The 27,774-nt window shown below is 46.3% G+C and overlaps 1 protein-coding gene across 8 annotated transcripts in view; it reads right to left on the bottom strand.

Annotated features, from left to right (window-relative positions):
• LOC142102719 (NACHT, LRR and PYD domains-containing protein 3-like) overlaps window positions 1–27,774 on the bottom strand; it is a 175,939-nt gene that overhangs the window by 95,143 nt on the left and 53,022 nt on the right. For all 8 annotated transcript variants that reach the window (XM_075187361.1, XM_075187359.1, XM_075187356.1 and 5 more), the window contains exon 5: window positions 7,286–7,384. In XM_075187361.1, coding sequence (XP_075043462.1) covers window positions 7,286–7,384 — 99 coding nt within the window. The remainder of the gene's footprint in view (window positions 1–7,285; window positions 7,385–27,774) is intronic.

A 27,774-nucleotide genomic window follows, 5' to 3' on the forward strand; every position in this document is an offset into this window, starting at 1 on the left:
AATGTATATTCTCAACTAACACTTGTCTTGTAATATCCCACTGCGCCAGGGAGTTATTGCTGTTTTCCACATAAATATTGGGGATGGGACAAACCCCCACAGTTCTCCCACAGGCTGCAAAATACTCTAGTGAAGCTAGCGCGGTCCCGTTCAAAATAAACATATTCAGATTCACATGAATATCTGAACTCAGGCTCCATTTTCTGTATGAAGTTTGACACCTCTTTATATGGATCAAAATACTCCTGATTTTTATATACTTCTCCAACAGGTCCCAGCTGCTCTAAGACAGAATCAATGTCTCTTACAACAATTGCAATGTCTTTACTTAATGAATTGAGGTTACCATCATATAAAGCTTCTTTGCTTGGATTTGTAGCTTTTAGTTTATAGACATATTCAATCTGCTTTTGTATTGTCAGCTTTGTTTTCTTTAAAGCCTCCATTCTTTTTACAAGTGCAGGGAGTTTATCTGCTAGGTGCAGCTCAGGAGCACGCTCTGCCCCTTTAAGACTCTGAGTCTGCCTTGAGATTTCTCCTGTTTATAACCACTCAGCCTCTTTGATGTTTCTGGCCTTGGAGAATGTCTTCCTTAGTAATGTCCATTTTTCCTATATCACTGCTCTTTCCTGCCACATGGCTCTCAGTGACAGGTATACAAGTCTGCTGAGTTTTGCAAGTTGTAACTGCTATCACTGCTGCTCCTGTATGGTTTGATTCTCCAGATTGCAGCCTGGATCCTGGGTTTGTTGTAGCTGCAGCTCTATCAGCACTTTGCTTTACTGGCACCAAGGGCTTCTCTGCAGATTGCAGCTTAGGGGGGTCCACTGACACAGGCTTTGTCACTTTATTAGTGTTCCCAAGATCACCTCCACCTAACTGGGATCGAGTGCGAACTGCTCGCACCAGGCTGGTTACAAGTACTTGCTGTTGCAGGTTTCTTGCATAGTCTGTGTTTCCAGAGATGTTCTCCTGTCTCTGGGGGGAGGGGCTGTTTTCACACCAGGTGAGTTTGCTGCACTTTGTTTGCCCTCCTGTGCTCTTTGCAGTTTTTGTTGTATACTTTCATCATCATCATCATCATCATTTATTTATATAGTGCCAACATATTCCGTAGCACTTTACAATTGGGGACAAACATAGTAAACTAATAAACAAACTGGTTAAAACAGACAGAGGTGAGAAGGCTGCTCGCAAGCTTACATTCTATGGGACAATGGGAGTTTGACACATGAGGCTAAGTCTACATTGTGCATTTCGGCCCAGCCAGACTACAAAGGTAAAAGTGGCTTATAGGCTAAATGATCCTGTCACACAACATTGTTGGTCAGGGGGTAGTTGTCTTGTGTGAAATTGTGTAACGGGTGGTGATAGAGTAATGTAGTGAGGTTAAGAGGGTGGTTGAGGAATATTATAAGCTTGTCTGAAGAGGTAGGTTTTCAGAGAACGCTTGAAAGTTTGTAGACCAGAGGAGAGTCTTATTGTGCGAGGGAGAAAATTCCATAAAGTGGGTGCAGCCCAAAAAAAGTCCTATAACCGGGAATGGGAGGATGTAATGAGGGTGGATGAGAGACGCAGATCTTGTGCAGAACGGAGTTGCCAAGTTGGGAGATATTTGGAGACAAGAGAGGAGATGTATGTTGGTGCAGCTTTGTTGATGGCCTTGTAGGTTAGTAAGAGTATTTTATATTCGATTCGGTAGAAAACAGGCAGCCAGTGTAGAGACATACAGAGTGATTCAACAGAGGAATAACGATTTGCAAGGAAAATCAGTCTTGCAGCTGCGTGCAAAATAGATTGTAGGAGTTTGAGTCTGTTTGGGGGAGACCAGTAAGGAGGGAATTGCAATAGTCAATGCGGGAGATGATAAGTGCATGAATTAAGGTTTTTGCAGTGTCTTGCATGAGATATGTGCGAATTCTGGAAATGTTCTTTAGATGTATGTAGCATGATTTAGATATAGAGTCAATGTGGGGAACAAAGGATAGGTGTGAGTCAAGGATTACACCTAGGCAGCGAGCTTGTGAAGTGGGATTTATGGTCATGTTATCAACAGAGATAGAAATGTCAGGTATGCTCTTGTTGGTGGGTGGGAATATTATTAACTCTGTTTTAAAAAGATTAAGTTTGAATTGGCGAGAGGACATCCAATATGGTATAGCAGAAAGACAGTCAGTTACACGGGACAACACAGATGTCGAGATATCAGGAGAGGATACATAAATTTGGGTATCATCCGCATAGAGATGATACTGAAATCCAAACTTATTAGATTTCCAAAAGAAGCGGTATAGATAGAGAACAGCAGAGGACCTAGCACTGAGCCTTGCGATACTCCAACTGATAAGAGAAGCGGAGCAGAGGTGGATCCAGAGAAATTAACAGTGAAAGAGCGATTAGAAAGGTAGGATGAGAACCAGGATAGAACAGTGTCTTGAAGACCTAGGGATTGCAGCGTTTGTATAAGAAGAGAGTTGTCAACGGTGTCCAATGCAGCCGAGAGATCCAGGAGAATTAGGAGAGAGTAATGGAGTTTAGTTTTTGCAGTGATCAGATCATTGACAACCTTAGTCAATGCAGTCTCTGTGGAGTGTTGAGAACGAAAGCCAGACTGAAGAGGATCCAACAGGTTGTTTGCGGGAAAAAAAGCATGTGAGGCGAGTGCAGGCAAGTCTCTCTAGAAGCTTGGAGGGGCACGGGAGCTGAGAGATAGGACGGTAATTTGAGAGAGTTTGGGTTGGAATCTGTTTTTTTTTAGAATAGGAGTAATCACTGCTTGCTTGTATAGTGATGGAAAGATGCCAGTAGAGAGTGAGAGATTACAGATTTTAGTTAGAGGTGAAATGAGCAAAGGAGACAGGGATCTACCAATTTGCGAGGGAATAGGATCAAGAGGACAGGAGGTAGAGTAGGAAGATAAGAAGAGAGTAGAAATTTCCTCTTCATTTGTGGGGTCAAATGAAGAGAGGGTGTCAGAGGGTAGTGGGAAGGAATTCAGCTGATTGCTTGTCGAGGAAGAGGATACCATTTCTAGTCTGATCTTATCAATCTTGTCCTTGAAGTAGGAAGCAAGATCCTGGGCATTGATAGTAGATGGAGGGTTCGGGTGGGAGGATTGAGAAGAGATTTAAATGTATTAAAAAGATGTTTGGGGTTAGAAGTCTGAGCATAGAAAAGAGATTGGAAGTATGTTTGTATTGCAGTGTCCAGAGCATTTCGATAGCAGCGGTAGACAGAAGTATACATGAAGAAGTCATTAGAGGTGCGAGATTTATGCCAGTGACGTTCTGCTTTACGGGAAAGTTTTTGAAGATTTCGTGTTGCTTTAGTGTGTCACAGTTGACATCGAAGTCGACGTGTAGTATGTAGTGTCGCTGTAGCCACTTGATCAAGGGCCGTTGCTAGTGTTTGGAGAAAATGAGGTACTGCCATCTCAGGGGATGAGAATGTAGAGATAGGGGAGAGAAGGTGTTGGAGAGAGGTGGAAAATTGTTGAAGATTAATAGAATTAAGATTTCTGCGGGTATGAGGAGGCTTGGTAGAGTAAAACAGTAGAGAGGTTGGGGGTGAGCGTGTAGCTGATAAGATGATGATCCGAGAGGGGGGAAGGGTGTGTTAAGAAAATTAGAAACTGAGCATAGTCTAGAGAAAATAAGATCAAGGCAGTGGCCATCCTTATGAGTAGATCATTCAATCCACTGGGAGAAGTCAAGTGAGCTTATAGAGAGTAGTTTGGAAGCAGCTTTGGAAGCAGCTTTGGAAGGTGGGTTATCAATAGGGATGTTGAAATCACCCAGGATGAGGGTGGGGATGTCTGAAGATAAGAAGTGAGGGAGCCATGAAGAGAAATCCTCAATAAATTGTTGGTGTGCTCCATGTAGAGAGAATGGATTAAAAATGCGAATAGCATGTACTTCAAAAGATGTGAACGTGAGTGATGGGACATTTGGTAGAACTGTAAACTTGCACTGTGGGGAGAGAAGAAGTCCAACCCCACCTCCTTGTCTGCCTTCAGGTCTGGGGGTGTGGGTGAGATGGAGGCCACCATGTGAAAGTGCTGCAGGTGAGGCAGTGTCTGATTGCATGAGCCATGTTTCTGTTATTGCCAGAAGGTGGATGTCACGGGCACTAGGAGTCTTTACCCAGGTATCACCAGATGATAGACTTACCAGAGCAGTATAGTTGGTAATATGGTACTCTGGTAGCGGGGTGATCACGGAACAGGAGACAGCAGGTGATAAGAGAATGCTCGAGGAAAGTCTATGACTAGCAGCACTGGTAATAGGTAGATAACTGTACACGAGGAACTGGATGGACAAGGAAACGTGAGGGTAGCCAGTGGTCTGCATATAGCAAGTTGTACCACTGCTATAGTGAGGAGGAATGTCCAGGAGTAACGAGGAGGTGATGAGAGTCAGCGGTCTGCGTTTAGCAAGTTGTACCGCTGTCTAGGTGAAGGAATGGAATCCAGGTGAAGGTATCCGGGGAGTCAGTGGTCTGCGTTAGCAAGTTGTACCACTGCTATGTGAAAGGATACTGGAAACTGGTGACTCAGGAAACAGGGAACAGTGGTCTGCCTCTAGCAAGTTGTACCACTGAAATATATAAGTGAGGAGGAGCACGGGGAGATAAATGCAATGCAGAGTATACACGGGCACACTGAACTTGATCCCACGATGATATGCACAAAATAATAATAACTGAGCAGCACTGCACAAATATACAAAGTCACCAGAACTATCCAGGCTAAAAGGTAACACAGTCAACAGATAGCAATAGTCTCAGTGGATAGGAAACTCCGGAGGAGAACAACTCAGTCCAGCTAGATATGCAATACACCAGCACAGTCAAGGAGAAGTATGCATACCGTGGTTCAGGAGAGCAGGCTGTCAGAGAGAGGTGCAGGGATACCTGAACGGCTGGAGGCCGGCAGGATGCGAAGTCCCAGGAGGGTGGAAGCGGTAACCAAGTAGGTGCAGCGCACGGTAGGTAGACCAGCAAGGATGTAAACAATACTCAGGAAGCAGTAGTATATAGAACTGGACACCTGGAGAACACGGGAGAGTTGAGGCGGTCTAGCTGAGATGAAAGCAGCGGAGCGTTGATCCGATGCAGACAGGCGAGTTGACACAAGCAGGAACACTGTAGAAGCACGGAGACAGCGGATCGGCTGGCTGCAGACACGATGAGTACTGGAGGGTTGCGATGAGCAGGAGACTGCAGATACACGGAGGCAGCAGATAGGAATCAGCTGGTGCAGTCACGATGAAACACGGGAGAGTTGAGGTGAGCAGGATACTGTAGAAGCACAGAGGCAGCGGATAGGAATCAGCTGGTGCAGTCACGATGAAACACAGGAGAGTTGAAGTGGTTTGGAAACTGTAGAAGCACGGAGGCAGCGGATAGGAATCAGCTGGTGCAGTCACGATGAAACACAGGAGAGTTGAAGTGGTCTGGAAACCACAAACGAACAACAGGAATCAGCAGGAGCTGAATACACGAGGAAACACAGGAACACCTTCAGAGGCTCATGGGAATGAGACTCCAAGATCAGGCAACGAGGTATTGACCACAGGTGCTTTAAATAGGGAGTGTTGCCTGATCAGCCAATTAACTAAAAGGAACATGTACTGAAGGTTTGAAAGGGCTGCACATGCGCAGACCCTCAGGATGGTGGACGGCCACGGTTCCTAAACACACGAGAAGTAGCACTCACAGTCCGGTGAGTGACAGTGGAGGTTTTTTGAGAGGAAGAGATCATGAATGGAGGTAAGTTTGTTACAAACAGAGCGTGCATTCCAAAGGGCACATTTGAAGGACTTTAGAAGAGAGGGGAGACAGGTGATGTGTTTGAGGTTCGCTATAGAACGGTAGTGCTCAGATGTATGTGTGTGTGAGGAGTGTGGGGGACCTGGATTAGGTGATATATCACCAGCTAATAGAAGCAGAGTGAGAGAAAGATAGGTAAGGGGATTGTAAGATGTGTGACTTTTTTTATTTTCTGGCGACAGGTGGAGGTTGTACTTGTTAGAGATAATAAATAGGACAGTTCATGGGTGTTAACTAGAGGTGAGTGGAGTAATGTAGGTGCAATGTGGACAAATGTTTGTGTTGGTGGAGGGGTGAGAGATGATACCGTCCTAAAGATAATGCCATGAAAAGAGAGCAAGAAAAGCAATTTGTTCCACATAGTGATAAAAGGAGTAAAAGCAAAAAGTTAGGGAATCCTAACTTGTTCCGTATAGATAGACAAGTAATGCAGAAATAGGCTGTGGCAGATGAAGCTTATTCCTGGAAGTAAAATCAAGTCAAATGTAATCCAATGTTTGTCCAACTGTGTTGTCTAACTGGGCATTATCTTACACTTAGTGTAGAAAACACACACATACGTCTCACCCCACATACGTCCCCCTATAGACTGAAGCTAATATGTAGTTGGGCTAATTTATGAAACCACTACAGCTGTGCTAATTGGTCAGCTAATCAAAGTAAAGGAAAACATTTGTTGAATAGGCTAGAGGAGGCAGATACCTATCATCATCATCATCATTTATTTATATAGCGACAACATATTCCGTAGCGCTTTACAATACCTATCATAAATTAGGCATTAATAAAAGACTCTGGCCAACCTAAGTTAGAACTGATAACAATTTCCTATAACATATTTTAAACACACAGTTGCAGAGATGAGATATAAATTAATTTCCTTTGATTTATCCTGTATTTGTTGTATTTCTTCTTGAGGCAGCTTAATTCTCTTTGTTTGAAGCTGTTGCATTTGCTGTTTCATTTGTTTGTTGCTAGTTTGTCTTGTTTAGTAATTACACTTACTGTCTGTGTCCCATTCTCTTTCTTTCCTTCACCTTTTTCCACAATCACTGCACTTGTACTGGTAACATTCACAACATTACCTGGCTGAGAAATAACTTAAGATTTTGAAAGCACAACTGTTCGGGCCTTAGAGTTTTCTCCCAGAACAGGCCCAGAGGCCTGGGGCTTGCCTGGGGAGTTTCCCCGCCCAGGGTGGCCCAGCCCTGGGATTGCACCAGACATCAGACAAACACTAACCACACTTCCTACCAGGAGCTAGAGGGAGGAGCTACAATGAAGGCAGTAGGAGAAGTGGCGGTATGACATACCCCTGTATATCCCCATTTGCCCCTCTGAGTATTATAGAACCTACTGTATTGTGTGTCCAGTAATATGTAGGACATCACTAGATTACTGGGACTACTGGGGAAGGTTTTGTTGCTCACCTTGGTTTACAATATAATCTACTTACTGTAGTTCCTGCATCTGACACTGGTTAAACAACCCGGATATACTGGATTCATCCTCATTTACTTCTTCCTCTGTAACAGGAAATTTGCATGCCTTGAAACTGCGGAAAACACAGAAACACATAAACAACATTTACTGTACAGAACTGAATGAAACCTTAAAGCAAATACCAAGATTATATCAAAACCAATAAGACATTGATGACTGTGACTTGTACTTTTAAATGTGATTCACAGTTGAAATGATTTCAGCACACGTTCTTATTTATTTTCTTTTTTATAGTAGAGTATAATATGCTGGATAACATTAATTATGTTCTCAAAGGAGATAGTGATTGTTCTCTTTCTCCCTGTAAATCACTCCCAGTATAACCCCTTATTTGTGGTATTATTATTCTTATTCTTTATTTATAAAGTGTCACAAGGATTCCTCAGTGCCGTACAGAACACAAACAGTAGACCATACAGGGTAAAACAGAACTGAACAATAAACGAGTAAAACCAAGACTCCAATAGCTCCAAGCATAGGTCGTACAGTGACGTTGGAGGAGATGATCTAGAAACAGGAGGGAAGAGGGCCTTGCCCGTAAGTGCTTACGAACTAAAAGGGATGGGGAGTCAGTGGAGGGGATCAGGCACAAGAGGAGTACGAAGAGGGACAGAGGAAGAAGGAGGTGAGGAAATCAAGCATGGAGAGCTGGTTAGGTGGGTGACTATTAGGCTTTGAGGAAAAGAGTTTTAAGTGCCCGTTTGAAGGTACACCGATTAGGAAACAGTCGGCTAGAGCGAGTGAGATTGTTCCAGTGAAGGGGGGCAGCCCAGAAGAAATCTTGAAATCTGGCATTGGATGAGGTGATCAGAGTGGAGGAGAGGCGACGGTCATTGGCTGATCACAGGGAACAGGTGGGAGTGTAAATGGAGAGGAGATTGGAGATATATGGGGCAGTGGAGTGGGAGACTGCCTTGCAGGTGAGGGTGAGGAATTTGAAAAGGATTCTGTAGGGAAAGGGGAGCCAGAGTAAGGCAAGGCAGAAAGGGAAAGCAGAAGAAGAGCGGCATGAAAGGAAGATAAGTCTCGCAGCTGCGTTGAGTATAGAACAAAGGGGGCGAGGTGGGAGCGAGGGAGGTCGGTGAGGAGAATGTCACAGTAATCAAAATGGGAAATGATGAGTGTGTGGATAACGGTTTTGGTGGCATCCTAAGATAGGAAGGGATGGATGCGGAAGATGTTGCGTAGTTGGAAGCGTCAGGATTGGGCAAGATATTAAATGTGGGGTGCAAAAGAGAGGAAGGAGTCGAATGTGACACCCAGGCAGTGGAGTTGGGGAACAGAAGAGATGGTGGTGTTGTTAATAGTGAGAAAGAGATCAGGGTGGGATGAAGATCTAGAAGGAGAGAACACAATAAGTTTGGTTTTGACAATATTGAGTTGAAGAAAATGTGAGGACATCCAAGAGGAGATGGCGGAAAGGCAATCAGATACACGAGAGAGGAGGAAGGGGGGGGGATCAGGAGAAGAGACGTAGAGGTGAGTGTCATTGGTGTAAAGGTGATACTGGAGACCGAAGGAAGTGATGACATCACCCAAGAAATAGTGTACAATGAAAAGAGTAGAGGGCAGTGGAGGATGAATCAGGGGTGGAAACAGAGAAGGAGTGACTCGCAAGGTATGAAGTGAACCATGCAAGGATAGAGCCAGAGAGGCAGAGTAAAAGAAGGGTCTGCAACAGGAAGGGGTGGTCCACGTCAAAGGCTGTGGAGAGGTCCAGGAGGATGAGCAGGGAGAAGTGACACCTGGATTTAACCGAGAGAAGGTCATTAGTACCTTTGGTCAGTGTGGTTTCCGTGTAGTGGGGGGGGGGAAAGATTGGAGAGAAGTCTGGTGAGGCGGTTGCAGACAACCCGCTCTAATACTTTGGAGGCATAGGGGAGAAGTGAAATGGGGCAGTAGTTAGCAATTGAGGTGGGGGTCAAGATTGGGTTTCTCAAGAATGGAGGACATAAGGGCATGTTTAAAGGAACAGTGGGAAATGCCAGTGGAGAGTGGCAGATTGAAGAGGTGTGCAAGTTAGGAGCAGGCATTGTGGAAGAAGGAGCGAAGGAGGTGAGAAGGGATGGAATCCAAGAGGCAGGTAGACGGGGAAGAGGAAAAAATGAGGGAAGTAGGGCGGAAAGAGCACCAGAGTTGGTTGTTGGAGAAAGGTGGATCGATGATGGTGGCAGGAGGATGAGGCGAAGATGAGATGTCGAGTCTGATTGCCTCCTTTTTCTGTCCTCGAAAATTGAGTCCGTAGCGGAGGCGGAGAGTGGGATAGGAGGGGGGGGGGACTAGTGTGGAAAAGAGGTGGCGGGAATTGGAGGACTGAGAAGAAATGAGGTACTTGAAGAAGGATTGTTTGTCATGGGAGAGGGCGGAACTGTAGGAGGAGAGGATAAATTTAAAATGAAGGAAATTGGCCAGGGAACGAGATTTCCACCAGAAGTGGAAGATTCAAGAGAGGAGGAGAATGAAGTAGGGTTTAGACCATCAAGATTGGACCTAGTGAGGGTAGATTTAGGCATGAGGGTGCAGGGAAAGATAAGAGAGTGAGGGAGAGGAGATGGTTGTCAGTGAGTGGGAAGGGAGAGTTAGAGAAGTCCAAGAGAGCACTTTGATGAGAGAAGACAAGTTTAAGGAAGTGACCAAGGCAGTGTGTGTGGGGAATGAGGTCCACTGAGTGAGGCCAAAGGAGGAAGAAAGTGCAAGAAGTTTGATGGAGGAAGGGTCAGTGGGATGTTAAAATCACCTAGTATGATGGAGGGGAAGTCAGAAAAAAGGTAGTGGGGAAGCCAAACTGCAAAGTTGTCAAGAAAAAGGGAAGTGGGGCCAAGGGGGTAGTAAATGACACATAGATGTATGGGGAGAAGAGATGAATTGAGTGGACTTTGAAGTATTAAGGGATAGGAGGAGGCCCACACCACCACCTGGACGGTCATCCGGTCTGGTGGAGTTGGTAAAGGAGAGGCCCCCATGGGAGAGAGTGGCGGGGGAACCAGTATCAGTAGAAGAAAACCAGGTTTTGGTGATAGCAAAAAGGCTAAGAGTGTTGGCAGTTTATTACGGATGGATTTGGAGTTCCATAGGGCACATGAAAAGGAGAGAGGGGGAAGTGGGAAGATATGGATGAGGTTGGCAGGGTTGCTGGAGCATGGGGGGCGGGGGAGTTGAGATTGGGGTGGATGTGAAGGAGCGACCGCTCATGAATGCGCCATCAGTGATGATGTCATCGCAGTGCATTGTGAATTGGCGCGTCCTTAAACAAAGACTACACATGCGCCAATTGGCACATGTGTAGTAACTAATTACATGATGCCCGCTGTGTTTTTTTAGACAGGCTGTACCTAGATAGTATTAAAGACGTGGCAATAGCGCTCACCCCTGTACAAGATATCACAGATCTACAAAGGAGAACCACAAAGCTGCACAACCCTCTTCCCTTCAGAAACCTGATTTCTAGAAATTTTAGCTGCTTACGTCAAGCCTCACATAATTAACATGTCTAAAGGTATTTCTGTAGAGAGACTTCACTCACAATTGGGGGTCAACTGAGAGGAACACATGTTTCTTTGCCTCTTTGCTTGCTGGACATAGAGAGCAACACATCTGTTTTTCGAGTTTCCATGGATAAACAAGTATTTATGGAATATATATATATATATATATATATATATATATATGAGCTGCAGTGTAAGGCAACATGGAGGAATGGTTTGGGTGGTACCTGGGCAAGATAACATAAATATGTGAAGTTGAAACAGTATATATGGAGTTTAAATGGAATTTTCTTTGAGTGCAAATAGTATGGACTTTGTGTTTGTCAGGCGCCGTCTCCGCACTGACACTTGGTGCAGGAGACGGACGCCTGCACCTTCCAAGCAACCACGTCCTGTTGCCTAGCAGCGGGACGCTATCTCTGCTCACCTGTCTGCAGCCAGCATGTCTTACCGCCAAAATCTCCCTAACCCTATCAGGAGGCACCTTAGGGTATATAAGGCAGCCTCTGATTTGGATTCTGACCCCGGCTTGTTCCTGACTTCTCCTTGGTTCCTGATTCTGGCCTAGACTGATATTTGGTATTGACCCGGCTTCCTGACCACTCTCCTGCTTTTGATTTGGCTATATCCGTTCCTCTGGTTGTGACCCGGCTTGCTGACTACTCTTCCATCCTGCATCCTGGTGGGCTGTCACCGCTGCCTCAATTGTTACCTCGCCAGCTGACTGATACTGAGGGCTGCGACCTGCATGTCCCTTGCAGCGAAGTCCATACCTCCTTGCGGGGGTTCCTGGTGAAAACCAGGGGCGTGTTAGACTCCGCGCCTCAGTACTCAGTAGCGCCAACTGCTGGCAGGTATCATCAATTCCACCTAGTGATTCTGACAGTGTTTGATGGAAAAGGCTTAAGCTTGCAAAAGTTAGATTGAGGAAGACAATGATATGTATGGTGTTAGATTGATAATGTTGTATAAATAGGAATAAACTTGTAACATGATGTATGTGATATTGTCAGTGTAAATTTTTGCATAGAATAGCAGTTTTGGGAAAGTTTTGCAGAAAGTGATTACACAGAAAAATATTGTGTGATTTTGGGAAAGTTTTGCAGGAACTGATTAGATTGTTCAGTGTAAAGTTTTGCATAAGCTGTTTGTTAAAGAATATAGCTGAGATCAGGGGGTATATGTAGCAAGCTCCGATTTTGCAAATCCAGCGATTTTCTCACAGGTGTTTCATCTCGCCGATGTATTAAAGTGAGATTTGATGTAAAATCGCCAGAGATGTGTTTCTGTCAAAATCGCTATTTACAAAAAACAAGTTTCATATGTATGAAGCTGCGATTAAGCAAACTCTCCTGAGTTTGCTTTAAAAAGCACCAGATACAACACGCTGCATCGTAGCAGCGTGATTAGTAAACACATCACTGTTACACTGTCTGCCTATAGAGCCGGAGGTCAACGCGGCTGTCAAAAGTTTAAAAACAGATAAAAGTAAAAAAATAATAATTGCGTGGGGTACGCCCGTCCTACCACTATTAACCCTAGTGCTGCCAGCCTACTGCTGGTTGCGTGAAAATCGGGGTAAAATTAGCGTGGGGTCCCCCCGATTTCAACATAACCAGCACTAGGCAAACCAGCCGGGGTGGGTGGCACTATAGCAGGGGGACAGGCAGCAGGGGTCCCCCTGCCATATTGACAATCAACTCCAGGCTGTTCAGCGCTGAGCTGGATTCCCTAGGGAGTAAGGTCCGCCGAAAAAAACGAGCGGGCTCCCCCCTCTAGGAATAACCAGACCAGTGCTGAAAGCACTAGGGCTCTTCCTACCCCTGTGGGATGTGGGTAGTAGGGTAACAACGGCGAAATTTATGTGAAAAAAACTGACGCCATTTTATTTTGTGGAACTACAAGTCACAGCCATGCCAGGGTGCTCTAAACAGTCTATGAATGCTGATGCTTGTATAACTACAAGCACCAGCATACCCATGGCAGCCAGGGCATGCTGGCACTTGGAGAACCACAAGTGCCAACATACCCTGACACCCATGACTGGCTGAGACATGTAGTACCAGAAAACAAAATGTTTACAAAACCACAACTCCCTGTTTACAACCACACACTTTTAATAAAATTAATAAAACCCAAATAAATACACTAAATACCCTCATTCATACCACATACATTTATTAAATATAATAAACCCCCAAATACTTTACCAATCTGATTTCTTCCTCTTTTGTCAGCAGCTTTTTCCCAAAATGCTTGAACCATGTCCAAATAATTTGCAATTCCAAAGTCCCTGCTTGTAAATATCTTCTGTTCTTATTGGTCAAAAAGCCCCCTTGTTGGTCGCAGTTTTCTTCAGTCCCTCCTGGGCTGAAGAAAAGTTTACAGACGATGCAAACTTCTGTTTGTACAGTGTACAAGCAAAGCGACGCTACTGAATAGAATCCAGCCGCGAGGTCTATTTATAGTCTATGGAGATTTCCCACGATGTCATGGGTACTACCATGTTTACTTAGTAACATAGATAAGAAAGGCACATTTATGCATAGATAAAATAGCTTAAGTAGGCAATGCAATATATTTTAGGTAAAATATATTATACTTTCTATACTGTGTTATTATATGTGTAAACACTGTTACTGAAAATACCTATAATATATTGGTAATAATACTTGCCAACATTGGCATCAAGCTGTGCGGGAGGTGGATCCGTCCTGGGGGCGTAACCACATCATTAGGCCCCACCCCCTGTCAAACGCTGTAAATTTTGGCCTCTCCCAGCAGGGGGCGGGGCCAGTATACCATTTAGCCCCACCCCCACCCACTTCACCAACGAACAGGGCATGATCCGGGAGGATGCCCTGCTCTCTCAGGAGTCCGGGAGAGCCCCCAAAAATTCGCCAGTCTCCTGGACATTTCGGGAGAGTAGGCAACCATGAGACTTTGTGGAAATACTTTCATGATATAATATTAATTTTTCTGAGTAGATAGAGCAGACAGTGAAATAAGAACTGAGTTAAAAATAGAACCTACACTTTGTGAGTGATAATGAAGGTAGTTATTAAACAGTCATTATGACATTAGCATTAATAGTATATTTGCCTCATCATAAGACCCTCCTGACGGCAGAGAGCAATAGCAGACCCTCAGTGAAGTAACACCCACTTTAGGGGCAGACATAGATACCCTTTTACAGCGGCAAGGATGGGTATAGGACAGGAGTGAGGAGCCATAGTGAAAAAATGGGGGAGGAAAACTGGAGGAGAGGGAAAAGAAACAGGAGCAGAAGAAAGAGAAGGAGAGGTCTGAGTGTAGAGACAGAGGCAAGGTGCATCAATAGGCAGCAAGTGGTGGAAAAAAACAGAAAAATAAAATTAATTAAAATACAAGGCAATAACAATTCAGTAATGCAATAGCGAGAGCAATACCAGTCAGAGTAGAAAGAATGTACGAAAAATGTCCAGAAGTCCAGGATATCAGGGTCCAGATGAGAGTGGCAGGGAAGATAGATAGTAAAACCAGAAGGGGGAACTGGAGGTAGCCCCATGTGAGGGCCTATGGGTGAAGGGGCTGGTAGAAGATGATGACAATCAAAGGATGTAGTGGGTCAAACGGAGGTTGAAATGGGACACACGGAGGAAGGTTGGCTGGAGTGAAGAGCAGGGAACCAGGAACAGCGGGGGTCTGGGGGAATAAGGGAAGGTAGGTGTCCGGTGGTGAAGGCCAGGACATAGGAAATGAGGAAAAAATTAAGCAGCAGGGTCACTGAAGCATCCGGGGAGTTGGTGTACATCACATTGAAAGACTGGCAGGGTAAGGATCCAGACCATGGAGTACGGTGGAGGAGGAGTGTAGGCCAGGCCCATGATGTGGCCTGTGTACTCAGAGACCGTCGGAGCGTGGAGAAGCAAGAGTGTCCAGAGGCAGCATGCTGGGAGAGGGCATCAGAAAAACAGAGCAGGAGGTAGCAGGCAGCGTGAGGCAGCAGGACAACAGGATTCCGGAACAGGAAACCGCACGCCCAGATAGGCTAGATGGGAGAGAAGGCCCAAGCCGCATCCTGGAGTAGGTGGCAACAGTGGAGTCCAGGAACCGGGCTAACAGGCAACAGTGGGGCATCAGGCGTGAGGAAGCAGGAAGGCATCAGGTGGTGGGAGGCAGCAGATGGTAGAACACATGAAGACTGCAGGACTGGATATAGAGAGGCCGGCCGGGAAGTTGGCCAAAGCCATGGTCTGTGGTAGAGGAAGCAGTGGAGAGACGATCAGAGGAACGATTGGGTTGATCAGAGGATGAGAAATGAGAGCCCATGAGTGAACACAGGAACAGGCACCATAGCAGGCATCTCTGGGAGTGAATACGGGGCCCAGATGGAGTTCAGAGCTGGGCTCCAACACAGAGCTCACAGGACACGTCTGTCCTGTTCAGGAATGTAAGGCTAATTACTGCATATACTGTGTGCCATAGAATAGAGTCTAATGACAAGTACCCTGTGCTGTGGCAGATGCTGGTCATTAGGTTCCATTCTATGGCACACTGGCGAATCCCAGCAACACTCAGAGGTGGCACCAGTAGTGGAGGTGTGTACAGACTGCTACTCATATGAGGCTATTAGGCTGGACATGGGTCTATGTCAGGCTGGACACAAAAATAACATACTGCACATTGCGATTTTTAGACTGCAGTATTGCTCGTCATTTGCGCAATTAGGCTGATCTTTGTGGCTATTATGCTACACATTATGGATTATAATCTGCACAACAGGGCTGTATAAAAAGCTGGTATATGGAGATATATGTAACATGCTCATATACTGATAAACGGGGGTGGATAACATACTATAAATGGGGGCTGTATAATATACTGATATAAGGGGGCTATATAACATACAGGGCACTGTAGATAATACAACATCCTGACCAATGGAGGTTTTATAACATGATGGTCATTGATAGAAACATAGAATTTGATGGCAGATAAAAATCACTTTGGCCATCTAGTCTGTTCATTATTTTACCTATATTAACCTCAAACCCTACTTGATCCTTAATTCTTTGTAAGGATATCCTTATGTCTATCCCAAGCATGTTTAAATTGCTGTACTGTATTATTCTCTATCACCTCTGATAGGAGGCTAATCCACTTATCCACTACCCTTTCTGTGAAGTAGCTTTTCATCACATTTCCTCTGAACCTACTTCCCCCCAAGTGTCAGTGCATGTCCTGGTGTTCTAGTACTTCTCTTACCCACCAGTGTCAGTACATATCCTCGTGTTCTAGTACTTCTCTTCCCCCCAGTGTCAGTGCATGTCCTGGTGTTCTAGTACTTCTCTTACCCACCAGTGTCAGTACATATCCTCGTGTTCTAGTACTTCTCTTCCCCCCAGTGTCAGTGCATCTCCTCGTGTTCTAGTACTTCTCTTCCCCAAAGTGTCAGTGCATGTCCTTGTGTTCTAGTACTTCTCATCCCCCCAGTGTCAGTACATGTCCTCGTGTTCTAATACATCTCTTCCCCCCAGTGTCAGTGCATGTCCACGTGTTCTAGTACTTCTCTTCCCCCAGTGTCAGTACATGTCCTTGTGTTCTAATACTTCTCTTACCTCCGGTATCAGTGCATGTCCTCGTGTTCTAGTACTTCTCTTCCCCCCAGTGTCACTGTATGTCCTCGTGTTCTAGTACTTCTCTTCCTTCCAGTATCAGTACATGTCCTCATGTTCTAATACTTCTCTTCCCCCCAGTGTCAGTACATGTCCTCGTGTTCTAGTACTTCTCTTCCCCCCAGTGTCAGTACATGTCCTCGTGTTCTAATACTTCTCCTCCCCCAGTGTCAGTACATGTCCTCGTGTTCTAGTACTTCTCTTCCCCCCAGTGTCAGTACATGTCCTCGTGTTCTAGTACTTCTCTTTCCCCCAGTGTCAGTACATGTCCTCGTGTTCTAATACTTCTCTCCCCCCCAGTGTCAGTACATGTCCTCGTGTTCTAGTACTTCTCTTCCTCCCAGTGTCAGTACATGTCCTCATGTTCTAATACTTCTCCTCCCCCAGTGTCAGTACATGTTCTAGTACTTCTCTTCCCCCCAGTGTCAGTGCATGTCCTCATGTTCTAATACTTCTCTTCCCCCCAGTGTCAGTGGATGTCCTCGTGTTCTAGTACATCTCTTCTCCCAGTGTCATTACATGTCCTCGTGTTCTAATACTTCTCATCCCCCCAGTGTCAGTACATGTCCTCGTGTTCTAGTACTTCTCATCCCCCCAGTGTCAGTACATGTCCTCGTGTTCTAATACATCTCTTCCCCCCAGTGTCAGTGCATGTCCTCGTGTTCTAATACTTCTCTTCCCCCCAGTGTCACTGTATGTCCTCGTGTTCTAGTACTTCTCTTCCTTCCAGTGTCAGTGCATGTCCTCGTGTTCTAATACTTCTCTTCCCCCCAGTGTCACTGTATGTCCTCGTGTTCTAGTACTTCTCTTCCTTCCAGTGTCAGTACATCTCCTCGTGTTCTAATACTTCTCTTCCCCCCAGTGTCAGTACATGTCCTCGTGTTCTAGTACTTCTCTTCCCCCCAGTGTCAGTACATGTCCTCGTGTTCTAGTACTTCACTTCCTCCCAGTGTCAGTACATGTCCTCATAATCTAATACTTCACCTTCCCCAGTGTCAGTACATATCCTCGTGTTCTAGTACTTTTTTTCCCCCCAGTGTCAGTACATGTCCTCGTGTTCTAGTACTTCTTTTCCCCCCAGTGTCAGTACATAACCTCGTGTTCTAGTATTTCTTTTCCTCCCAGTATCAGTACATGTCCTCGTGTTCTAGTACTTCTCTTTCCCCCAGTGTCAGTACATGTCCTCGTGTTCTAGTACTTCTCTTCCTCCCAGTGTCAGTACATGTCCTTATGTTCTAATACTTCTCCTCCCAGAATGTCAGTACATGTCCTCGAGTTCTAGTACTTCTCTTCCCCCCAGTGTCAGTACATGTCCTCGTGTTCTAGTACTTCTCTTCCTCCCAGTATCAGTACATGTCCTCGTGTTCTAATACTTCTCTTCCCCCCAGTGTCAGTGCATGTCCTCGTGTTCTAGTACTTCTCTTCCTCCCAGTGTCAGTACATGTCCTCGTGTTCTAGTACTTCTCTTCCTCCCAGTGTCAGTACATGTCCTTATGTTCTAATACTTCTCCTCCCCCAGTGTCAGTACATGTCCTCGTGTTCTAGTACTTCTCTTTCCCTCAGTGTCAGTACATGTCCTCGTGTTCTAATACATCTCTTCCCCCCAGTGTCAGTGCATGTCCTCGTGTTCTAATACTTCTCTTCCCCCCAGTGTCAGTGCATGTCCTCGTGTTCTAGTACTTCTCTTCCCCCCAGTGTCAGTACATGTCCTTGTGTTTAAATACTTCTCTTCCCCCAGTGTCAATACATGTCCACGTGTTCTAGTACTTCTCTTCCCCCAGTGTCAGTACATGTCCTTGTGTTCTAATACTTCTCTTACCTCCAGTATCAGTGCATGTCCTCGTGTTCTAGTACTTCTCTTTCCCCCAGTGTCACTGTATGTCCTCGTGTTCTAGTACTTCTCTTCCCCCCAGTGTCAGTACATGTCCTCGTGTTCTAATACTTCTCTTCCTCCCAGTATCAGTACATGTCCTCGTGTTCTAATACTTCTCCTCCCCCAGTGTCAGTACATGTCCTCGTGTTCTAGTACTTCTCTTCCCCCCAGTGTCAGTACATGTCCTCGTGTTCTAGTACTTCTCTTCCTCCCAGTGTCAGTATATGTCCTCATGTTCTAATACTTCTCCTCCCCCAGTGTCAGTGCATGTCCTCGTGTTCTAATACTTCTCTTCCCCCCAGTGTCAGTGTATGTCCTGGTGTTCTAGTACTTCTCCTCCCCCAGTGTCAGTACATGTCCTCGTGTTCTAGTACTTCTCTTCCACCCAGTGTCAGTACATGTCCTTGTGTTCTAGTACTTCTCTTCCTCCCAGTGTCAGTACGTGTCCTTGTGTTCTAGTACTTCTCTTCCCCCCAGTGTCAGTACGTGTCCTTGTGTTCTAGTACTTCTCTTCCCCCCAGTGTCAGTACATGTCTTCGTGTTCTAATACTTCTCTTCCCCCCAGTGTCAGTACATGTCCTCGTGTTCTAGTACTTCTTTTCCCCCCAGTGTCAGTACATGTCCTCGTGTTCTAGTACTTCTCTTCCCCCCAGTGTCAGTACATGTCCTCGTGTTCTAGTACTTCTCTTCCCCCCAGTGTCAGTACATGTCCTCGTGTTCTAGTACTTCTCTTCCCCCCAGTGTCAGTACATGTCCTCGTGTTCTAGTACTTCTCTTCCCCCCAGTGTCAGTACATGTCCTCATGTTCTAATACTTCTCCTCCCCCAGTGTCAGTACATGTTCTAGTACTTCTCTTCCTCCCAGTATCAGTACATGTCCTCGTGTTCTAGTACTTCTCCTCCCCCAGTGTCAGTACATGTCCTCAGGTTCTAGTACTTCTCTTCCCCCCAGTGCCAGTACATGTCCTCGTGTTCTAGTACTTCTCTTCCTCCCAGTGTCAGTACATGTCCACATGTTCTAATACTTCTCCTCCCCCAGTGTCAGTACATGTCCTTGTGTTCTAATACTTCTCTTCCCCCCCAGTGTCAGTACATGTCCTCGTGTTCTAGTACTTCTCTTCCTCCCAGTGTCAGTACATGTCCACGTGTTCTAGTACTTCTCTTCCCCTAGTGTCAGTACATTTCCTCGTGTTCCAGTACTTCTCTTCCTCCCAGTATCAGTACATGTCCTTGTGTTCTAATACTTCTCCTCCCCCAGTGTCAGTACATGTCCTCGTGTTCCAGTACTTTTCTTCCCCCCAGTGTCAGTACATGTCCTTGTGTTCTAGTACTTCTCTTCCTCCCAGTACGTGTCCTTGTGTTCTAGTACTTCTCTTCCTCCCAGTATCAGTACATGTCCTCGTGTTCTTATACTTCTCCTCCCCCAGTGTCAGTGTATGTCCTTGTGTTCTAGTACTTCTCTTCCCCCCAGTGTCAGTACATGTCCTCTTGTTCTAATACTTCTCTTACCTCCAGTGTCAGTACATGTCCTCGTGTTCTAGTACTTCTCTTCCCCCCAGTGTCAGTGCATGTCCTTGTGTTCTAGTACTTCTCCTACCCCCCCAGTTTCAGTACATGTCCTCGTGTTCTAGTACTTCTCTTCCCCCCCAGTGTCAGTACATGTCCTCGTGTTCTAATACTTCTCTTCCACTCAGTGTCAGTACATGTCCACGTGTTCTAGTACTTCTCTTCCCCCCAGTGTAACTATATGTCCTCGTGTTCTAGTACTTCTCTTCCTCCCAGTGTCAGTGCATGTCCTCGTGTTCTAGTACTTCTCTTCCCCCAGTGTCAGTACATGTCTTCGTGTTCTAGTACTTCTCTTCCCCCCAGTGTCAGTGCTTGTCCTCGTGTTCTAGTACTTCTCTTCCTCCCAGTGTCAGTACATGTCCTCGTGTTCTAGTACTTCTCTTCCTCCCAGTGTCAGTGCATGTCCTCATGTTCTAATACTTCTCCTCCCCCAATGTCAGTGCATGTCCTCGTGTTCTAGTACTTCTCTTCCCCCCCAGTGTCAGTACATGTCCTCGTGCTCTAGTACATCTCTTCCCCCCAGTGTCAGTACATGTCCTCGTGTTCAAGTACTTCTCTTCCCCCCAGTGTCAGTGCATGTCCTCGTGTTCTAGTACTTTTCTTCCTTCCAGTGTCAGTACATGTCCTCATGTTCTAGTACTTCTCTTCCCCCCAGTGTCAGTACATGTCCTCGTGTTCTAGTACTTCTCTTCCTCCCAGTGTCAGTACATGTCCTCATGTTCTAATACTTCTCCTCCCCCAGTGTCAGTACATGCCCTCGTGTTCTAGTACTTCTCATCCCCCCAGTGTCAGTACAAGTCCTCGTGTTCTAGTACTTCTCTTCCCCCCAGTGTCAGTACATGTCCTCGTGTTCAAGTACTTCTCTTCCCCCCAGTGTCAGTACATGTCCTCGTGTTCTAGTACTTCTCTTCCCCCCAGTGTCAGTACATGTCCACGTGTTCTAGTACTTCTCTTCCCCCAGTGTCAGTACATGTCCTCGTGTTCCAGTACTTCTCTTCCTCCCAGTATCAGTACATGTCCTCGTGTTCTAATACTTCTCCTCCCCCAGTGTCAGTACATGTCCTCGTGTTCCAGTACTTTTCTTCCCCCCAGTGTCAGTACATGTCCTTGTGTTCTAGTACTTCTCTTCCTCCCAGTACGTGTCCTCGTGTTCTAGTACTTCTCTTCCCCCCAGTGTCAGTACATGTCCTCTTGTTCTAATACTTCTCTTACCTCCAGTGTCAGTGCATGTCCTTGTGTTCTAGTACTTCTCTCCCCCCCCCCAGTTTCAGTACATGTCCTCGTGTTCTAATACTTCTTTTCCCTCAGTGTCACTGCATGTCCTCGTGTTCTAGTACTTCTCTTCCCCCAGTTTCAGTACATGTCCACGTGTTCTAGTACTTCTCTTCCCCCCAGTGTAACTGTATGTCCTCGTGTTCTAGTACTTCTCTTCCCCCCAGTGTCAATGCATGTCCTCGTGTTCTAGTACTTCTCTTCCCCCAGTGTCAGTACATGACCTCGTGTTCTAATACTTCTCTTCCCCCCAGTGTCAGTACATGACCTCGTGTTCTAATACTTCTCTTCCCCCCAGTGTCAGTACATATCCTCGTGTTCTAGTACTTCTCTTCCCCCCAGTGTCAGTGCATGTCCTTGTGTTCTAGTACTTCTCCTCCCCCAGTGTCAGTACATGTCCTCGTTTTCTAGTACTTCTCTTCCCCCCAGTGTCAGTGAATGTCTTCGTGTTTTAGTACTTCTCTTCCCCCAGTGTCAGTACATGTCCTCATGTTCTAGTACTTCTCTTCCCCAGTGTCAGTACATGTCTTCGTGTTCTAGTACTTCTCTTCCCTCCAGTGTCAGTGCATGTCCTCGTGTTCTAGTACTTCTCTTGCCCCCAGTGACAGTGCATGTCCTCGTGTTCTCGTACATCTCTTCCCTCTAGTGTCAGTACATGTCCTCCTGTTCTAATACTTCTCTTCCCCCCAGTGTCAGTGCATGTCCTCGTGTTCTAGTATTTTTCTTCCCTCCAGTGTCAGTGCATGTCCTCGTGTTCTAGTACTTCTCTTCCCCCCAGTGTCAGTGCATGTCCTCGTGTTCTAATACTTCTCTTCCCACCAGTGTCAGTGCATGTCCACGTGTTCTAGTACTTCTCTTCCCCCCAGTGTAACTGTATGTCCTCGTGTTCTAGTACTTCTCTTCCTCCCAGTGTCAGTGCATGTCCTCGTGTTCTAGTACTTCTCTTCCCCCAGTGTCAGTGCATGTCCTCATGTTCTAATACTTCTCCTCCCCCAATGTCAGTGCATGTCCTCGTGTTCTAGTACTTCTCTTCCCCCCCAGTGTCAGTACATGTCCTCGTGCTCTAGTACATCTCTTCCCCCCAGTGTCAGTACATGTCCTCGTGTTCAAGTACTTCTCTTCCCCCCAGTGTCAGTGCATGTCCTCGTGTTCTAGTACTTTTCTTCCTTCCAGTGTCAGTACATGTCCTCATGTTCTAGTACTTCTCTTCCCCCCAGTGTCAGTACATGTCCTCGTGTTCTAGTACTTCTCTTCCTCCCAGTGTCAGTACATGTCCTCATGTTCTAATACTTCTCCTCCCCCAGTGTCAGTACATGCCCTCGTGTTCTAGTACTTCTCATCCCCCCAGTGTCAGTACAAGTCCTCGTGTTCTAGTACTTCTCTTCCCCCCAGTGTCAGTACATGTCCTCGTGTTCAAGTACTTCTCTTCCCCCCAGTGTCAGTACATGTCCTCGTGTTCTAGTACTTCTCTTCCCCCCAGTGTCAGTACATGTCCACGTGTTCTAGTACTTCTCTTCCCCCAGTGTCAGTACATGTCCTCGTGTTCCAGTACTTCTCTTCCTCCCAGTATCAGTACATGTCCTCGTGTTCTAATACTTCTCCTCCCCCAGTGTCAGTACATGTCCTCGTGTTCCAGTACTTTTCTTCCCCCCCAGTGTCAGTACATGTCCTTGTGTTCTAGTACTTCTCTTCCTCCCAGTACGTGTCCTCGTGTTCTAGTACTTCTCTTCCCCCCAGTGTCAGTACATGTCCTCTTGTTCTAATACTTCTCTTACCTCCAGTGTCAGTGCATGTCCTTGTGTTCTAGTACTTCTCTCCCCCCCCCCCAGTTTCAGTACATGTCCTCGTGTTCTAATACTTCTCTTCCCTCAGTGTCACTGCATGTCCTCGTGTTCTAGTACTTCTCTTCCCCCCAGTTTCAGTACATGTCCACGTGTTCTAGTACTTCTCTTCCCCCCAGTGTAACTGTATGTCCTTGTGTTCTAGTACTTCTCTTCCCCCCAGTGTCAATGCATGTCCTCGTGTTCTAGTACTTCTCTTCTTCCAGTGTCAGTACATGTCTTTGTGTTCTAGTACTTCTCTTCCCCCCAATGTTAGTGCATGACCTCGTGTTCTAATACTTCTCTTCCCCCCAGTGTCAGTACATGTCCTCGTGTTCTAGTACTTCTCTTACCTCCAGTGTCAGTGCATGTCCTCGTGTTCTAGTACTTCTCTTCCCCCCAGTGTAACTGTATGTCCTCGTGTTCTAGTACTTCTCTTCCCCCCAGTGTCAGTGCATGTCCTCGTGTTCTAGTACTTCTCCTCCCCCAGTGTCAGTACATGTCTTCGTGTTCTAGTACTTCTCTTCCCCCCAGTGTCAGTACATGTCCTCGTGTTCTAATACTTCTCCTCCCCCAATGTCAGTACATGTCCTCATGTTCTAGTACTTCTCTTCCCCCCCAGTGTCAGTACATGTCCTCGTGCTCTAGTACATCTCTTCCCCCCAGTGTCAGTACCTGTCCTCGTGTTCCAGTACTTCTCTTCCCCCCAGTATCAGTACATGTCCTCGTGTTCTAGTACTTCTCTTCCCCCCAGTGTCAGTACATGTCCACGTGTTCTAGTACTTCTCTTCCACCAGTGTCAGTACATGTCCTCGTGTTCCAGTACTTCTCTTCCTCCCAGTATCAGTACATGTCCTCGTGTTCTAATACTTCTCCTCCCCCAGTGTCAGTACATGTCCTCGTGTTCCAGTACTTTTCTTCCCACCAGTGTCAGTACATGTCCTTGTGTTCTAGTACTTCTCTTCCTCCCAGTACGTGTCCTCGTGTTCTAGTACTTCTCTTCCCCCCAGTGTCAGTACATGTCCTCTTGTTCTAATACTTCTCTTACCTCCAGTGTCAGTGCATGTCCTTGTGTTCTAGTACTTCTCTCCCCCCCCCAGTTTCAGTACATGTCCTCGTGTTCTAATACTTCTCTTCCCTCAGTGTCACTGCATGTCCTTGTGTTCTAGTACTTCTCTTCCCCCCAGTTTCAGTACATGTCCACGTGTTCTAGTACTTCTCTTCCCCCCAGTGTAACTGTATGTCCTCATGTTCTAGTACTTCTCTTCCCCCAGTGTCAATGCATGTCCTCGTGTTCTAGTACTTCTCTTCCCCCAGTGTCAGTACATGTCTTCGTGTTCTAGTACTTCTCTTCCCCCCAATGTCAGTGCATGTCCTCGTGTTCTAATACTTCTCTTCCCCCCAGTGTCAGTACATGTCCTCGTTTTCTAGTACTTCTCTTCCCCCCAGTGTCAGTGCATGTCTTCGTGTTCTAGTACTTCTCTTCCCCCAGTGTCAGTACATGTCCTCATGTTCTAGTACTTCTCTTCCCCCAGTGTCAGTACATGTCCTCGTGTTCTAGTACTTCTCTTCCCTCCAGTGTCAGTGCATGTCCTCGTGTTCTAGTACTTCTCTTGCCCCCAGTGACAGTGCATGTCCTCGTGTTCTCGTACATCTCTTCCCTCTAGTGTCAGTACATGTCCTCCTGTTCTAATACTTCTCTTCCCCCCAGTGTCAGTGCATGTCCTCGTGTTCTAGTACTTCTCTTCCCCCCAGTGTCAGTACATGTCCTCATGTTCTAATACTTCTCCTCCCCCAGTGTCAGTACATGTTCTAGTACTTCTCTTCCTCCCAGTATCAGTACATGTCCTCGTGTTCTAGTACTTCTCCTCCCCCAGTGTCAGTACATGTCCTCAGGTTCTAGTACTTCTCTTCCCCCCAGTGCCAGTACATGTCCTCGTGTTCTAGTACTTCTCTTCCTCCCAGTGTCAGTACATGTCCACATGTTCTAATACTTCTCCTCCCCCAGTGTCAGTACATGTCCTTGTGTTCTAATACTTCTCTTCCCCCCCAGTGTCAGTACATGTCCTCGTGTTCTAGTACTTCTCTTCCTCCCAGTGTCAGTACATGTCCACGTGTTCTAGTACTTCTCTTCCCCTAGTGTCAGTACATTTCCTCGTGTTCCAGTACTTCTCTTCCTCCCAGTATCAGTACATGTCCTTGTGTTCTAATACTTCTCCTCCCCCAGTGTCAGTACATGTCCTCGTGTTCCAGTACTTTTCTTCCCCCCAGTGTCAGTACATGTCCTTGTGTTCTAGTACTTCTCTTCCTCCCAGTACGTGTCCTTGTGTTCTAGTACTTCTCTTCCTCCCAGTATCAGTACATGTCCTCGTGTTCTTATACTTCTCCTCCCCCAGTGTCAGTGTATGTCCTTGTGTTCTAGTACTTCTCTTCCCCCCAGTGTCAGTACATGTCCTCTTGTTCTAATACTTCTCTTACCTCCAGTGTCAGTACATGTCCTCGTGTTCTAGTACTTCTCTTCCCCCCAGTGTCAGTGCATGTCCTTGTGTTCTAGTACTTCTCCTACCCCCCCAGTTTCAGTACATGTCCTCGTGTTCTAGTACTTCTCTTCCCCCCCAGTGTCAGTACATGTCCTCGTGTTCTAATACTTCTCTTCCACTCAGTGTCAGTACATGTCCACGTGTTCTAGTACTTCTCTTCCCCCCAGTGTAACTATATGTCCTCGTGTTCTAGTACTTCTCTTCCTCCCAGTGTCAGTGCATGTCCTCGTGTTCTAGTACTTCTCTTCCCCCAGTGTCAGTACATGTCTTCGTGTTCTAGTACTTCTCTTCCCCCCAGTGTCAGTGCTTGTCCTCGTGTTCTAGTACTTCTCTTCCTCCCAGTGTCAGTACATGTCCTCGTGTTCTAGTACTTCTCTTCCTCCCAGTGTCAGTGCATGTCCTCATGTTCTAATACTTCTCCTCCCCCAATGTCAGTGCATGTCCTCGTGTTCTAGTACTTCTCTTCCCCCCCAGTGTCAGTACATGTCCTCGTGCTCTAGTACATCTCTTCCCCCCAGTGTCAGTACATGTCCTCGTGTTCAAGTACTTCTCTTCCCCCCAGTGTCAGTGCATGTCCTCGTGTTCTAGTACTTTTCTTCCTTCCAGTGTCAGTACATGTCCTCATGTTCTAGTACTTCTCTTCCCCCCAGTGTCAGTACATGTCCTCGTGTTCTAGTACTTCTCTTCCTCCCAGTGTCAGTACATGTCCTCATGTTCTAATACTTCTCCTCCCCCAGTGTCAGTACATGCCCTCGTGTTCTAGTACTTCTCATCCCCCCAGTGTCAGTACAAGTCCTCGTGTTCTAGTACTTCTCTTCCCCCCAGTGTCAGTACATGTCCTCGTGTTCAAGTACTTCTCTTCCCCCCAGTGTCAGTACATGTCCTCGTGTTCTAGTACTTCTCTTCCCCCCAGTGTCAGTACATGTCCACGTGTTCTAGTACTTCTCTTCCCCCAGTGTCAGTACATGTCCTCGTGTTCCAGTACTTCTCTTCCTCCCAGTATCAGTACATGTCCTCGTGTTCTAATACTTCTCCTCCCCCAGTGTCAGTACATGTCCTCGTGTTCCAGTACTTTTCTTCCCCCCAGTGTCAGTACATGTCCTTGTGTTCTAGTACTTCTCTTCCTCCCAGTACGTGTCCTCGTGTTCTAGTACTTCTCTTCCCCCCAGTGTCAGTACATGTCCTCTTGTTCTAATACTTCTCTTACCTCCAGTGTCAGTGCATGTCCTTGTGTTCTAGTACTTCTCTCCCCCCCCCCAGTTTCAGTACATGTCCTCGTGTTCTAATACTTCTTTTCCCTCAGTGTCACTGCATGTCCTCGTGTTCTAGTACTTCTCTTCCCCCCAGTTTCAGTACATGTCCACGTGTTCTAGTACTTCTCTTCCCCCCAGTGTAACTGTATGTCCTCGTGTTCTAGTACTTCTCTTCCCCCCAGTGTCAATGCATGTCCTCGTGTTCTAGTACTTCTCTTCCCCCAGTGTCAGTACATGACCTCGTGTTCTAATACTTCTCTTCCCCCCAGTGTCAGTACATGACCTCGTGTTCTAATACTTCTCTTCCCCCCAGTGTCAGTACATATCCTCGTGTTCTAGTACTTCTCTTCCCCCCAGTGTCAGTGCATGTCCTTGTGTTCTAGTACTTCTCCTCCCCCAGTGTCAGTACATGTCCTCGTTTTCTAGTACTTCTCTTCCCCCCAGTGTCAGTGAATGTCTTCGTGTTTTAGTACTTCTCTTCCCCCAGTGTCAGTACATGTCCTCATGTTCTAGTACTTCTCTTCCCCCAGTGTCAGTACATGTCTTCGTGTTCTAGTACTTCTCTTCCCTCCAGTGTCAGTGCATGTCCTCGTGTTCTAGTACTTCTCTTGCCCCCAGTGACAGTGCATGTCCTCGTGTTCTCGTACATCTCTTCCCTCTAGTGTCAGTACATGTCCTCCTGTTCTAATACTTCTCTTCCCCCCAGTGTCAGTGCATGTCCTCGTGTTCTAGTATTTTTCTTCCCTCCAGTGTCAGTGCATGTCCTCGTGTTCTAGTACTTCTCTTCCCCCAGTGTCAGTGCATGTCCTCGTGTTCTAATACTTCTCTTCCCACCAGTGTCAGTGCATGTCCACGTGTTCTAGTACTTCTCTTCCCCCCAGTGTAACTGTATGTCCTCGTGTTCTAGTACTTCTCTTCCTCCCAGTGTCAGTGCATGTCCTCGTGTTCTAGTACTTCTCTTCCCCCAGTGTCAGTGA

The sequence above is a fragment of the Mixophyes fleayi genome, chromosome 1, assembly GCF_038048845.1.
Source record: "Mixophyes fleayi isolate aMixFle1 chromosome 1, aMixFle1.hap1, whole genome shotgun sequence".
Lineage (NCBI taxonomy): Eukaryota > Metazoa > Chordata > Amphibia > Anura > Limnodynastidae > Mixophyes > Mixophyes fleayi.